Source organism: Moschus berezovskii, chromosome 1 (genome assembly GCF_049115385.1).
Source record: "Moschus berezovskii isolate FMDL1 chromosome 1, NW_MosBer_1.0, whole genome shotgun sequence".
In the NCBI taxonomy this organism is placed as follows: Eukaryota; Metazoa; Chordata; class Mammalia; order Artiodactyla; family Moschidae; genus Moschus; species Moschus berezovskii.
The window spans coordinates 139,449,672-139,462,918 of record NC_142460.1 but is presented as its reverse complement, the minus strand read 5'-3'; the positions used below and the strand labels follow the sequence as shown (position 1 = coordinate 139,462,918).

The 13,247-nt window shown below is 38.1% G+C and overlaps 1 protein-coding gene across 1 annotated transcript in view; it reads left to right on the top strand.

Moving 5' to 3' along the window:
- Positions 1-10,530, top strand: part of LOC129546529 (deacylase AADAC-like) — a 31,358-nt gene extending 20,828 nt beyond the window's left edge. Inside the window, exon 5 of the mRNA XM_055411566.2 lies at positions 3,346-10,530. Within this exon, the coding sequence (XP_055267541.1) occupies positions 3,346-3,942 (597 nt within the window). The 3' untranslated portion in view covers positions 3,943-10,530. The remainder of the gene's footprint in view (positions 1-3,345) is intronic.
- Positions 10,531-13,247: the final 2,717 nt, after the last annotated feature.

Sequence of the window (13,247 nt, the reverse complement as noted above, 5' to 3'; positions counted from 1 at the left end):
TATACACTCTTCAGTTATTTTCAAAGAACCTTAATCTTTATGACCAATCTGACAAGAACAATTTCAGGAAGGAAAACAATGGGCCAATTATACTCATAAAACTAAGACATTATTATCATGAATAAAATATTAGAAAAATGTATATTATATTTTTGACCAAGCTGTTAATAATGCAAAGAAAAATATATTTAATAAAAATGAGTTTCATACATTGAGAGATTAAGGAAGTAAAATCATATCTCATGTACAAAAAGAATCTTTTAAAAGTCACAATAACAATTATTGCTTACCTAGGAATAGATGTGTGTGTGTAGCCAGTCACGTCCGACTCTGCAATTTCATGGACTGTAGCCCACCAGGCTACTCTGTCCATGGAATTCTACAGGCAAGAATACTAGAGCGGGCTGCCGTTTCCTATTTGAGAGGGTCTTTTTGACGCAGGGGTCAAATCTGTGTCTCTTGCATCTCCTGCATTGCAGGCGAATTCTTTACCACTCTGCCGGGAAGCCCTAACCAGTTTAACTGGAGCCAATTATACAGAGTGAAGTAAGCCAGAAAGAAAAACATCAATACAGTATACTAACACATATATATGGAATTTAGAAAGATGGTAACCTTAACCCTGCATGCTGCTGCTAAGTCACTTCAGTCGTGTCCGACTCTGTGTGACACCCTAGAGGGAAGCCCACCAGGCTCCCCCGTCCCTGGGATTCTCCAGGCAAGAACACTGGAGTGGGTTGCCATTTCCTTCTCCAATGTGTGAAAGTGAAAAGTGAAAGTGAAGTCGCTCAGTCGTGTCCGACCCTTAGTGACCCCACGGACTGCAGCCTAACAGGCTCCTCCATCCATGGGATTTTCTAGGCAAGAGTACTGGAGTGGCTTGCCATTGCCTTGTAGACTGCAAAAGAGACATAGGTATATAGAACAGTCTTTGGGACTCTGTGGAAGAGGGTGAAGGTGGGATGATTGGGGAAAACGGCATTGTAGCGTGTATATTATTATAAGTGACCAGTCCAGGTTCAACGCATGATACAGGATGCTTGGGGCTGGTGCACGGGGATGACCTGGAGGTAGGATATGGGGAAGAGGAAGGTGGGAGGGGGGTTCAAGAAAGGGAACATATGTACACCCGGGGCGGATTCATGTCAATGTATGGCAAAACCAACCAATATATTAATGTAAGGTAATTTGCCTCCAATAAAATAAATTAAAAATAAAATAAAATAAAATTTACAGCCATTTTAAAAAAAATAAAGAAAGAAATACATAAAATTGAATGTAATAAAATGAAAGTTGATGGTTACTGCAGAGGAAGAAGGGTGTGTAACGGTATGGTGAATTCCCTGACCCTTAAACATATTTATTACATTTCACATTTCTGCCTTACACTGTTACATGTGTGTGTTATATTTATTTATAAAACTATAAAGTATATTTTTAAAAACAGAAATAGATTCACAGATGAAGAAAACAAACTTATGGTTACCATGGGGAAGAAAGGGGAGGAATAAATTGGGAGATTGGGATTGGTATAGAATACTACATATGAAATAGATAACTAATGATGACCTACTAAATAGCACAGGGAACTCTACTTAATACTCTGTAATGGCCTATATGGGAAAAGAGTCTAAAAAAGAGTGGATATATATACATATATATATATATAACTGATTCACTTTGCTGTACAGCAGAAACTAAAATAATATTGTAAATCAACTATTCTTCATTAAAAATTTAAAATAAAATATAGATTTGTTGTTTTTTTAAATATACAGGTCAAAGATTTTGGCTATCTGTAAAGTTTTAATTAATTGGTCAAATAAAACATATTTTTGTATGTCTTCTTAACTCACTCTAAATCAGTCACCTGTGAGCTACCTATTTAATAATTGTGTGTGTTTAGTCGCTCAGTCACGTCTAACTCTTTGTGATCCCATGGACTATAGCCCACCAGGCTCTCTCCATAGTATTTTCCAGGCAAGAATACTGGAGCAGGTTGCCATTTCCTACTCCAAAGGATATTCCTGATCTAGGAATGGAACCCACGTTCTCTTGTATCTTCTGCATTGGCAGGCAGATTCTTTACCACTGCACCACCTGCAAAGCCATTTAATAATTACCACTCCTTTACTCGTCTAAACAGCATTCTTCATACTAGGTACCAAGATAAATGGAATCTGGTAATTTTACCTGAAATAAAACACAGAACTGGTTATTTAAATTCATAAATTATTTCTACATAAAATAATCTAGTAATGAATTTTAAATATTTTATTCTACTAAAAAGCCTCTTGATGAAAGTGAAAGAGGAGAGTGCAAAAGCTGGCTTAAAGCTCAACATTCAGAAAACTAAGATCATGGCATCTGGTCCCATCACTTCTTGGGAAATAGATGGGAAAACAGTGGAAACAGTGTCAGACTTTATTTTTTGGGACTCCAAAATCACTGTAGATGCTGATTGCAGCCATGAAATTAAAAGATGCTTACTCCTTGGAAGGAAAGTTATGACCAACCTAGATAGCATATTAAAAAGCAGAGACATCACTTTGCCAACAAAGGTCCATCTAGTCAAGGCTATGGTTTTTCCAGTGGTCATGTATGGATGTGAGAGCTGGACTGTGAAGAAAGCTGATCTCCAAAGAATTGATGCTTTTGAACTGTGGTGTTGGAGAAGACTCTTGAGAGTCCCTTGGACTGCAAGGAGATCCAACCAGTCCATTCTAAAGGAGATCAGTCCTGGGTGTTCATTGGAAGGACTGATGCTAAAGCTGAAACTCCAATCCTTTGGCCACCTCATGAGACAAGTTGATTCATTGGAAAAGACTCTGATACTGGGAAGGATTGGGGGCAGGAGGAGAAGGGGACAACAGAGGATGAGATGGCTGGATGGCCATCCATTTAGGATGGACTGGTTGGAGTTTCTTGCAGTCCAGGGGACTCTCTGTTCATATAATAACATGTATATAAAATGTTTACTTAAAATATATCAATTTCCTCTGATTGTCATTCTTAGCTGTAAAAGTAGATATTTTGCTTTTTAATCACATTTTAGATGGTTTTTTTTCCCCATCCATAAGAAAAGTAGTGGGCTACCCTGTTGGCTCAGATGGTACCACCTGTAATGCAGGAGACCTGGGTTCTATCACTGTTTATGTTCATAGTATTTAAGTAATACACCTAGTCTTAGATATAATTGAAAGTTGGAATGTTCTTTGAGATATATTTCTTGTTTCTGATTATCTTTTTGAGATTCTGAATTTAACTCATATCAGTTATCATTTTTAAATTTAAAATATATTTTTAAATGAAATTACTACTTGATCAACTTTAAATTATTTTCAGCTTATAGATGACCCAGATGTCAAGATCAAACTCAAGACCCAGTCTTTAATTTATCCTGCCCTTCAGTCTCTTGATCTGGATTTACCGTCATATCGGGAAAACGCAAATTTTCTTGGTCTGACCAAATCACTGGGGGTAAGATTGTGGAGTGGATACTTTACCAAGGACAGATCACTTGAAAAAGCCATGTTCTTCAATCAGCATGTACCGGTGGAATCAAGCCATCTGTTCAAATTTGTTAATTGGAGTTCTTTGCTCCCTGAGAAGTTTAAGAAAGGGCATTTTTATAACAGTCCAACTTATGGTAATTCTAAGCTGGCTAAAATGTATCCAGGGTTTCTAGATGTGAGGGCGGCTCCCTTGTTGGCTGATGACAACAGATTGCATAATTTGCCCCTGACCTATGTCATCACCTGTCAGTATGATATATTAAGAGATGATGGAATCATGTACGTCACCAGACTCCAGAACGCTGGAGTTAAGGTGACCCATAACCACATTGAGGATGGATTCCATGGAGCACTTGTTTATCGTGGGTTTAAAATTGGATATAGAATAGAAAATCAGTATATGAGTTGGTTAAGTGAAAATTTATAGTAAAATATCTGAACAGTGGTTCATAAAAATATATAAGCCTCAGAGTAGGAAACAAATTAGTAAGAAAAGGTTGTGCTTGCATTGATATTTGATTATCTGTGATCTTTCTAAGGTTCTCATATTTTGTTTGTCTTTTTAACTCAGCAGATTCTTCTCTATCCCTTATTCTAAATGTTGTTTACTCATCTCTGTACCTTAACTAATATTTAGATTCTCTGTTTTTTCTTGCTGCTGTTCTTATAACTCTAATTTATAGCCCTAGTTTTTTGTCTAATAGTATTACTATTGAGAAGAAAGTTTAAATGAATACATCTGGTTTATGAAATGCTAGAACTTCAGTTGGCATGGATTTGGAGTCTTGAAATGCTGCCTTATAGGCACTCATATTTCTTGCCAATTCTTGTTTCAGAGTGCTAGCCTCAATACAACATCATTTGTTTATCACTGCAACATTCACTTCTTAATGCAAACTTCTTCCTGTGCTCAGAAACCAGAATCAGTGCCAGTGATCTCATAAGCATTTTAGGAAAGAGCAGTTCTATTCTTATGACAAATGAGGGGCATTTAAGTGGGAGGCAGTAACTCTACATGTAGCAGTGATGAGTGAAGCCCAGGACACAGAGGAAATCACAAAACCAAATTGAAAATTTTGATCTCTGAAAGTTCTTGTGTCTATACGGTGTTAGTAGAGTGACAAACAAAATTGCTATGTTATTGGACTGTCTTAGTCAGTTTGGGCTGCTGTAACAATAGAGTTGGTGGCTTTTAAAACAATAGAAATTTATTGCTTACAGTTTTGGAGGTTCAGAGTGTCAACATGGTCAGATTCTGGTGAGAGCCCTCTTCTGCATTGCAAACTGTGACTTCCATGACAGAGAACAAAGAGAGGGAGCAGGCTTTTCTATGACTCTTAATAGGGCACTCATTTCATTCATGAGGACTCCACTCTCATGAACTCATCTAATCCTAATCACTTCTCAAAGTCTTCATTTCACTTCCTAATACCATCACAGAGGAGGTAGGGTTTCAACATAGGAAACTTGGGGGACACATTCAGTCTATAGCATAGACTATAGTGAACCTCCATGGGATTTTCTAGGCAAGAGTACTGGAGTGGCTTGCCATTGCCTTCTCTGGAATAAACAGTAATGACCATATATTATGTAATGTTTGATAATTTTGGAGAAATACTGAGGGAGGCAGCTCAGGGCTAGTATGGCATCTTTTCCCAACCATCTGAAGTCAAGGCTTCTTTCCATTCCTCCTCAGCTATTGTCGGGCAGAAAAAGGTGCAGGTTAGGGGAATGGGAAAATCAGAAACTTACATTTCTGTTTTTATCAAGAAAAACAATAGCATTTCTGCAAGTCCTACTCAATACATGTGTCATTTTATGTTTCATTTTACAGAACTGTATTTCACGTGGACACACATAACTGTCAAGGTTGCTTAAGGAGTAATATTTTTTTTAACCTGGGCACAACGTCCTGAACAAAATTAGTATTTTTTTTTTCACGTAAAACCATGAAAGAGAATTGAGCAAACAATTGGTATTTAGGTCACAAATTCTGTAGGCATAAATGGTTTAAATTATTTGTGGAAAATACATAGGAATATTTGTGGTCATGTATTACATGAGACAGAAGTATAAATGAATCATACTTATGGTCCAAATGGAGCACCATTGGGATATTTGTGTACTGTAATATTTGTGTATTCAGTTGAAGAGGACGTTTTTACTTGTATATGTATATCCCACTCTTTTACCTCCTTCAAACCACCTACCCATAAATCAAAACAATGTATGTTAATTGCCAGGTGGGGACATAGTCTTAATTTGGACTAGAAAGATATATTTAAATATGGACATAACATATGACACAAAGTACTTTTTTTAAGCTATTTAAATAATAATGATGCAACAAATTGATGTCAGTTGCACATGTCTTCTTAGATTTTCAGCCTAAAGTTATAGCAGAAGGAGGGATCAATAACTAATAAAGCAACAAAAACAAAAGAATTCTCTATTCTTAGCTTAAGTTTCTATTACAAAAGTCCATCCAGAGCCTCACTTTTGGTTTTTACCAAGTACGGTAGTATGAATAAGAGAATTGGTGTCCTGATGACTTGGGGTTCGCTGAGTTGGTAGCTCAGTTAGCTCAGTTGGTAAAGAACCTGCCTGCAATGCAGGAGACCCTGGTTCAATTCCTGGGTTGGGAAGATCACTGGAGAAGGGATAACTGGCTATCATTAATTGATCTTTACCCCTCTCTACACCAGTCCTCACTCTCAATCACTTTCATTTCTCACCCCCTAATCTCTGTAACATATTCCCTGTCCCTGATTCTCCCCTTTCCACAACCCCTTCTCAATTACTATAATCTTTCCACTGAGCTCTCTGGAACTCTTGGATCATCATGAGCAGATATCCATAAAATTTTACCTGTGCCTTCCATTAATTGTCATCTGAGATGTAGTACTTAATTGAGGACCAGGCTTCTATTTTCCCTCCCACATTGATCAAACCATAAGTATCTCCCTTGTTCATTGATGCTACCAGACTCTTCTCTCTCCCTACAGCCTCCCATATCATGGTAGTAGACTCTATCATCAGTTACCTTTCCATTATGTAGTCACCTGAAAACCTCTGCATCACTGACTCTAATGTCTCAAAGATTTCACCTTTAATGTCACCATCACTACCTCCACTAGAACAATTGGGGATTTCAAAATCTATATAGATGCACAACTAACAGTGTGAACTGTAAATTGTTTGACTTTCCTTCCCCCTGATAATGTTGGCTTTTACTCTGCATAAACCATTTGCTCTTATGATCATGCCTTAGACTTTGTTACTAACCGAAACTGCACCCTATAATCTCAGTATCAAATAGGCTATTATCTGACTGTAACCTTCTGTCATTCTAGGTCACTCTCACTAATACTCCTAATTACCATGCATTTGAATTGCATTTTAAATTTCCTCATTCTGCACGCATTTTTCCTTCCTTATTCAGATTTAGTTCTTCAGTCGATCATTATGATCACTTTCTTGTATACACCCAGAGCTTCTATCTCTTGCTTTCTATTACATTTTCTCATCTGTCTTTTTTCTTGATCTTTTAGTGGAGTGCTTCTGCATTTGGGTTGTGTGTTTTTGTTTTTATGTTTTCAACCCTTACTCTCTTCTCTGGTGATATCAGCTAGTCTCATGGCTTTCAATAATCTGTAAATTGAAACCCCAATTCACATCTCTGGTCTGAATTTTCTTAACTCCAGATTAGGTATACATATGTATCTATATAAATAGTTTACAATCCCAGTTGGATTTAAATAAATACCTCAAACTTAAATTTCTGATCTTCTGTCAAATAACTGCTGATCTTCATCTTTCTCATTTCTGCAGATAGCAACTCCTTATTTCCAGTTAATCAGGGCAAAAACAAATGAAAACAAAGTAAAACCAAAACAAATAAACAAAAACTCACTATTATTTATCTCTTTATTTTTCTGTCACAGATATCATTATTAAATCCTCTTAGCCAAAATATATCCTGTATCCAAACGTTTTTTATTCTTACTTTCATTGCTAACAACCCTGATCTAAATCACTATCAATTTTTGCTGGAAATAGTCCAATAGAGTTATCATTTCTCTCTCCTTTTTCATTTTGAATCCTTAGAACCAATTTGCAAGATGTCAAACAGAATGATCTTTTTTAAAATGAAAGATCATGTTACTCCTCTTCTCATGGTACCCCCAAGAAGTTTTGTCTTCACTAGGGCAGTAGCCAAGATGTCTGAAGAAAACTTTTAGGTACATACACCTCAAACTGCTAAATCAAATATGTAATGACTCTTTCTAAATTATGAATGGGTTGAGGGGAAACATAGAGGAAAGTTCAGGGGAAAAAGTGTTCATAAAGCACAAACCCTGAGATTCCTACTTGAGATTTCTCTGACATTGTAAGTGACACAGTATGTAGCACATGTCTTAGGTTATCAGGCCGCCTTCTGTGGCAGGAGCTATTTGTCCCATAGACCAGGTACAGGAAAGCGATTTTCTTTTACAAGGTAGGTTTTGAATCTATAATCTGACTTTAAAACATAGATTTTCTTCTTCTTCTTCTATGTCAAAGAGATCAGGAGATGACTGCCAATTAAAAGAGTTTCTCACAGGTGCTGCAAGGAGGAGGCATGTCACGCCATGAGGGTACCACACGTGGAAGCAACAGAGTTAATCAGGATATAGAGAGAGCAGTGGGAAATGTGGACCAGAGCTTTACTATGGTTTCCATGGGAAAGAATATAGGCAAGGCAGGGTTAGCAAGGTTAGGATTGGCTAATTTGAATAATTTCAGGGCACTCTTGGGTATAGGGGCTGTCTCTGGCTGGTACTTGGCCCTGTGGTGATTAGGTGATTAGATAAACAGACTTCAAGGAAATGGATTCTGAACTGATTTGTTTGTATAAGAAAAATGTGCTCACAGGCAAGTTGGTGGCTTATCTCTATGCATTAGCTGACCCTGAGAGGGGTAGTCCCTCCATGGTCAGAAAGACCTCAGGTGTCGAAATACCAAAATATAGAGAAAAGGAAAACAAACAAACAAACAAACATGCTTATTACAAGTCCCAAAGGATGCCACTGGATAGCAACACTTCAGTTCTACCACAGACTCAATCTGCAATTGACCAAATAGTGGACACCTCCAAAATCATCCTTGCAATGGCTACAAAAAGTTATTCCCCCGCTCCTTTTTTTTTGTTTACTTAGCTAGTTTAAGAGTTGAGCGTTTTTTTTTTTTATTTTAGTTGGACGATAATTACAATGTTGTGTTTGTTTTTCCCATACATCAAAATGAATCAGTCACAGGTATACATGTGTCCCACCCATCCTGAACCCCCTTCCCATCTCCTTCCCCACCCAGTCCTTCTGGGTCGTCCCAGAGCACTGGCTTTGGGTGTCTTGCTTCATGCATCAAACTGGCACTGGTCCCCTAGTTTACATATGGCAATGTACCTGTTTCAATGCTATTCTCTCAAATTATTCCACCATCACCTTCTCCCACTGAATCCAAAAGTCTGTTCTTTGTGTCTTGTCTCCTTTGCTGCCCTGCATGTAGGATCTTTGGTACCATCTTTCTAAATTCCATATATAGGCGTTAATATACAGTACTTATCTTTCTCTTTCTGACTTACTTCACTCTATATAATAGGCTCCTTGTTTATCTACCACATTAGAACTGACTCAAATGTATTCCTTTTTATGTGGATGCTGATTGCAGCCATGAAATTAAAAGACGCTTACTCCTTGGAAGGAAAGTTATGACCAACCTAGATAGCATATTAAAAAGCAGAGACATTACTTTGCCAACCAAGGTCCGTCTAGTCAAAGCTATGGTTTTTCCAGTGGTCATGTATGGATGTAAGAGTTGGACTGTGAAGAAAGCTGATCGCCAAAGAATCGATGCTTTTGAACTGTGGTGTTGGAGAAGACTTTTGAGAGTCCCTTGGACTGCAAGGAGATCCAACCAGTCCATTCTAAAGGAGATCAGTCCTGGGTGTTCATTAGGAAGGGCTGATGCTAAAGCTGAAACTCCGATACTTTGGCCACCTCATGCGACGAGTTGACTCACTGGGAAAGACTCTGATGCTGGGAGGGATTGGGGGTGGGAGGAGAAGGGGACGACAGAGAATGAGATGGCTGGATGGCTTCACCGACTCGATGGACATAAGTTTGAGTGAACTCCGGGAGTCGGTGATGGATACGGAGGCCTGGCATGCTGTGATTCATGGGGTCACAAAGAGTCGGTCATGACTGAGCGACTGAACTGAACTGAATATTGCATTGTGTGTGTGTAACCACAACTTTCTTATCCATTCATCTGCAGATGGACATCTAGGTTGCTTCCATGTCCCAGCTATTGTAAATAGTGCTGCAATGAACTTTACATGTAACTCTTTCAATTCTGGCTTTTGCAGGGTATATGTCCAGCAGTGGGATTGCTGGGCCTCTATGAATCCTAATTAAGAAGAAAAATAAACCAGATAAAAATTAATGATTGTTCTGTGCTTAGTCTCTCAGTCGTATCCTACTCTTTGCTACTGCATGGACTGTAGCTGGTCAGGCTCCTCTGTCCATAGAGACTCTCCAGGCAATAATACTGGAGTGGGTTGCTGTGCCCTCCTCCAGGGGAATATTCTTGACCCAGGAATTGAGACAATGTCTCCTGTGTCTCCTGCATTGCAGGTGGATTCTTTACTGCTAAGCCACTGGGCAAACTCCAACAGCAAAATAGACTGAACCTAAAATGTATTTTCAATATATATTACCATACCAGAAATTTAAAAAGAATTCTGACTGATCAGAAATAAAAGCAGTGTTCCTGGGATGATCTAAAGGAGAAAATGTAGATCAAACCTTTAAAAATTCTAGGAAACAAAAAGGAAACATTTCCGAATTCATTTTCTGAGATACTTTCAACAAAACTAGAAGGATAGTAGAAAATGAGAACCTACAGATTGATTTTACTAATGCATAGCAATGAAAAATTCCAAAAACATATCAGCAAAAAGAATACATTAGCAGAGTATAAGAACAACATATCATGACTAAGAAGTGTTTATATTAATATTAGGAATAAAGGAATTATTTAGTATCTTGTTAGTAGTAATGCTTGTCTGTAAATATCTCAAAGAGAAATAAAAGTCCACATTCACTTTTTAACCTTTAAACAATGTTCATGTAATAGTAATAGATCTACATGGCTAAATAAGTTATTATAATCCATAATTAACTTCATGATAATAACAAAATTAAATAGAACTTATGAATATTATTACCTTTACTATATTTCATTTTCTGGGTAGATCCTATCCATCTGTTTAGATAAGAATATAAAATTTAAAAATAAAACAACTGGAAAGGACTTAAATTATTATTGTTGCAGATGACTTGGGTAATTCAGGATAATCAAAAAAGCAATTAAAATATGCAGAAAAGTTTTTAGAAAATTAAAATTTAGAAACGTTTATAAGATTAATTAAAAATTTTATACTTCATATGAACAAGAAGAAAAGTTAGAAAATAGTTACCAAAATTATCCTTTCTTTTTCACATTACTCCCTGATCTATAAACCCTCTCTGTTTCATTTCCTCTTCTTCCCCAGTTCTCAACCAAAATGAGCAGTGTGCATATTTTATTAAGTCTCTTCATTTTAGTAAGTTATATGATCTACTAGTTTTCTGTGATTAGGTTTCACAGGACTGGAAAAGGTCAGTTTCATTCCAACCCCAAAGAAAGGCAATGCCAAAGAATGCTCAAACTACTGCACAATTGCATTCATTTCACACGCTAGTCAAGTAATGCCCAAAATTCTCCAAGCCAGGCTTCAGCAATATGTGAACCATGAATTTCCAGATGTTCAAGTTGGTTTTAGAAAAGGCAGAGGCACCAGAGATCAAATTGCCAACATCCGCTGGATCATTGAAAAAGCAAGAGAGTTCCAGAAAAACATCTATTTCTGCTTTATTGACTATGCCAAAGCCTTTGACTGTGTGGATCACAATAGCTGTGGAAAATTCTGAAAGAGATGGGAATACCAGATCACCTGACCTGCCTCTTGAGAAACCTATATGCAGGTCAGAAAGCAACAGTTAGAACTGGACATGGAACAACAGACTGGTTCCAGGAGTATGTCAAGGCTGTATATTGTCACCCTGCTTATTCAACTTCTATGCAGAGTACATCATGAGGAACGCTGGGCTGGAAGAAACACAAGCTGGAATCAAGATTGCCAGGAGAAGTATCAATAACCTCAGATATGCAGATGACACCACCCTTATGGCAGGAAGTGAAGAGGAACTAAAAATCCTCTGATGAAAGTGAAAGAGGAGAGTGAAAAAGTTGGCTTAAAGCTCAACATTCAGAAAACTAAGATCATGGCATCTGGTCCCATCACTTCATGGGAAATAGATGGGGAAACAGTGGAAACCGTGTCAGACTTTATTTTTCTGGGCTCCAACATCACCGCAGATGGTGACTGCAGCCATGAAATTAAAAGACGCTTACTCCTTGGAAGCAAAGTTATGACCAACCCACACAGCATATTTAAAAGCAGAGATATTACTTTGCCAACAAAGGTCTATCTGGTTAAGGCTATGGTTTTACCAGTGGTCATGTATGGATGTGAAAATTGGACTGTGAAGAAAGCTGAGTGCTGAGGAATTGATGCTTTTGAACTGTGGTGTTGGAGAAGACTCTTGAGAGTCCCTTGGACTGCCAGGAGATCCAACCAGTCCATTCTAAAGGAGATCAGTCCTGGGTGTTCATTGGAAGGACTGATGCTAAAGCTGAAACTCCAATACTTTGGCCACTTCATGCCAAGTGTTGACTCATCGGAAAAGACTCTGATGCTGGAAGGTATTGGGGGCAGGAGGAGAAGGGGATGACAGAGAATGAGATGGCTGGATGGCATCACCGACTTGATGCACATACATTTGGGTGAACTCCGGGAGTTGGTGATGGACAGGGAAGCCTGGTGTGTTGCAATTCATGGGGTCTCAAAGAGTCGGACACAACTGAGCAACTGAACTGAACTGATAGTCTACTAAAAAAGTGGAAACAGTGACAGATTTTATTTTCTTGGGCTCCAAAATCACTGAGGTCTGTCTCTGCAGTCATGAAATTAAAAGATTTTTGCTCCTTGGGAGGAAAGCTATGAGAAACATAAACAGTGTATTAGAAAGCAGAGATATCACTTTGCTGACAAACGTCCATATAGTTGAAGCTATGGTTTCTCCAGTAGTCATTACCAATGGTAAGAGTTGAACCATAAATAAGACTGAGTGCTGAATAATTGATTCTTTTAAATCATGGGGCTGGAGAAGACTCTTTAGAGTCCCTTGGACTACAAGGAGATCAAACCAGTCAATCCTAAAGGAAATCAACCGTGAATATTTATTAGCAGAACTGATGCTGCAGCTGAAGCTCCAATACTTTGGCCATCTGTTGCAAAGAGCCAACTCACTGGGAAAGACCCTCGTGCTAGGAAAGACAGAAGATGAAAGGAGAAGAGGGCAGCAGATGATAAGAAGGTTAGATAGCATCACTATCTCAATGGACATGAAATTGGGCAACTGCTGGGAAGTAGTAAAGGACAGGGAAACCTGATGTGCTTCAGTCCATGGGGTTGCAAAGAATCAGACACAATATAGCAACTGAACATCAACAATAAACATCTGCTATGACTCTTACAGAAGTTTCAACTTTGGGATATTCTTTCTCTTTTGAGGAAGTAGGTAATTT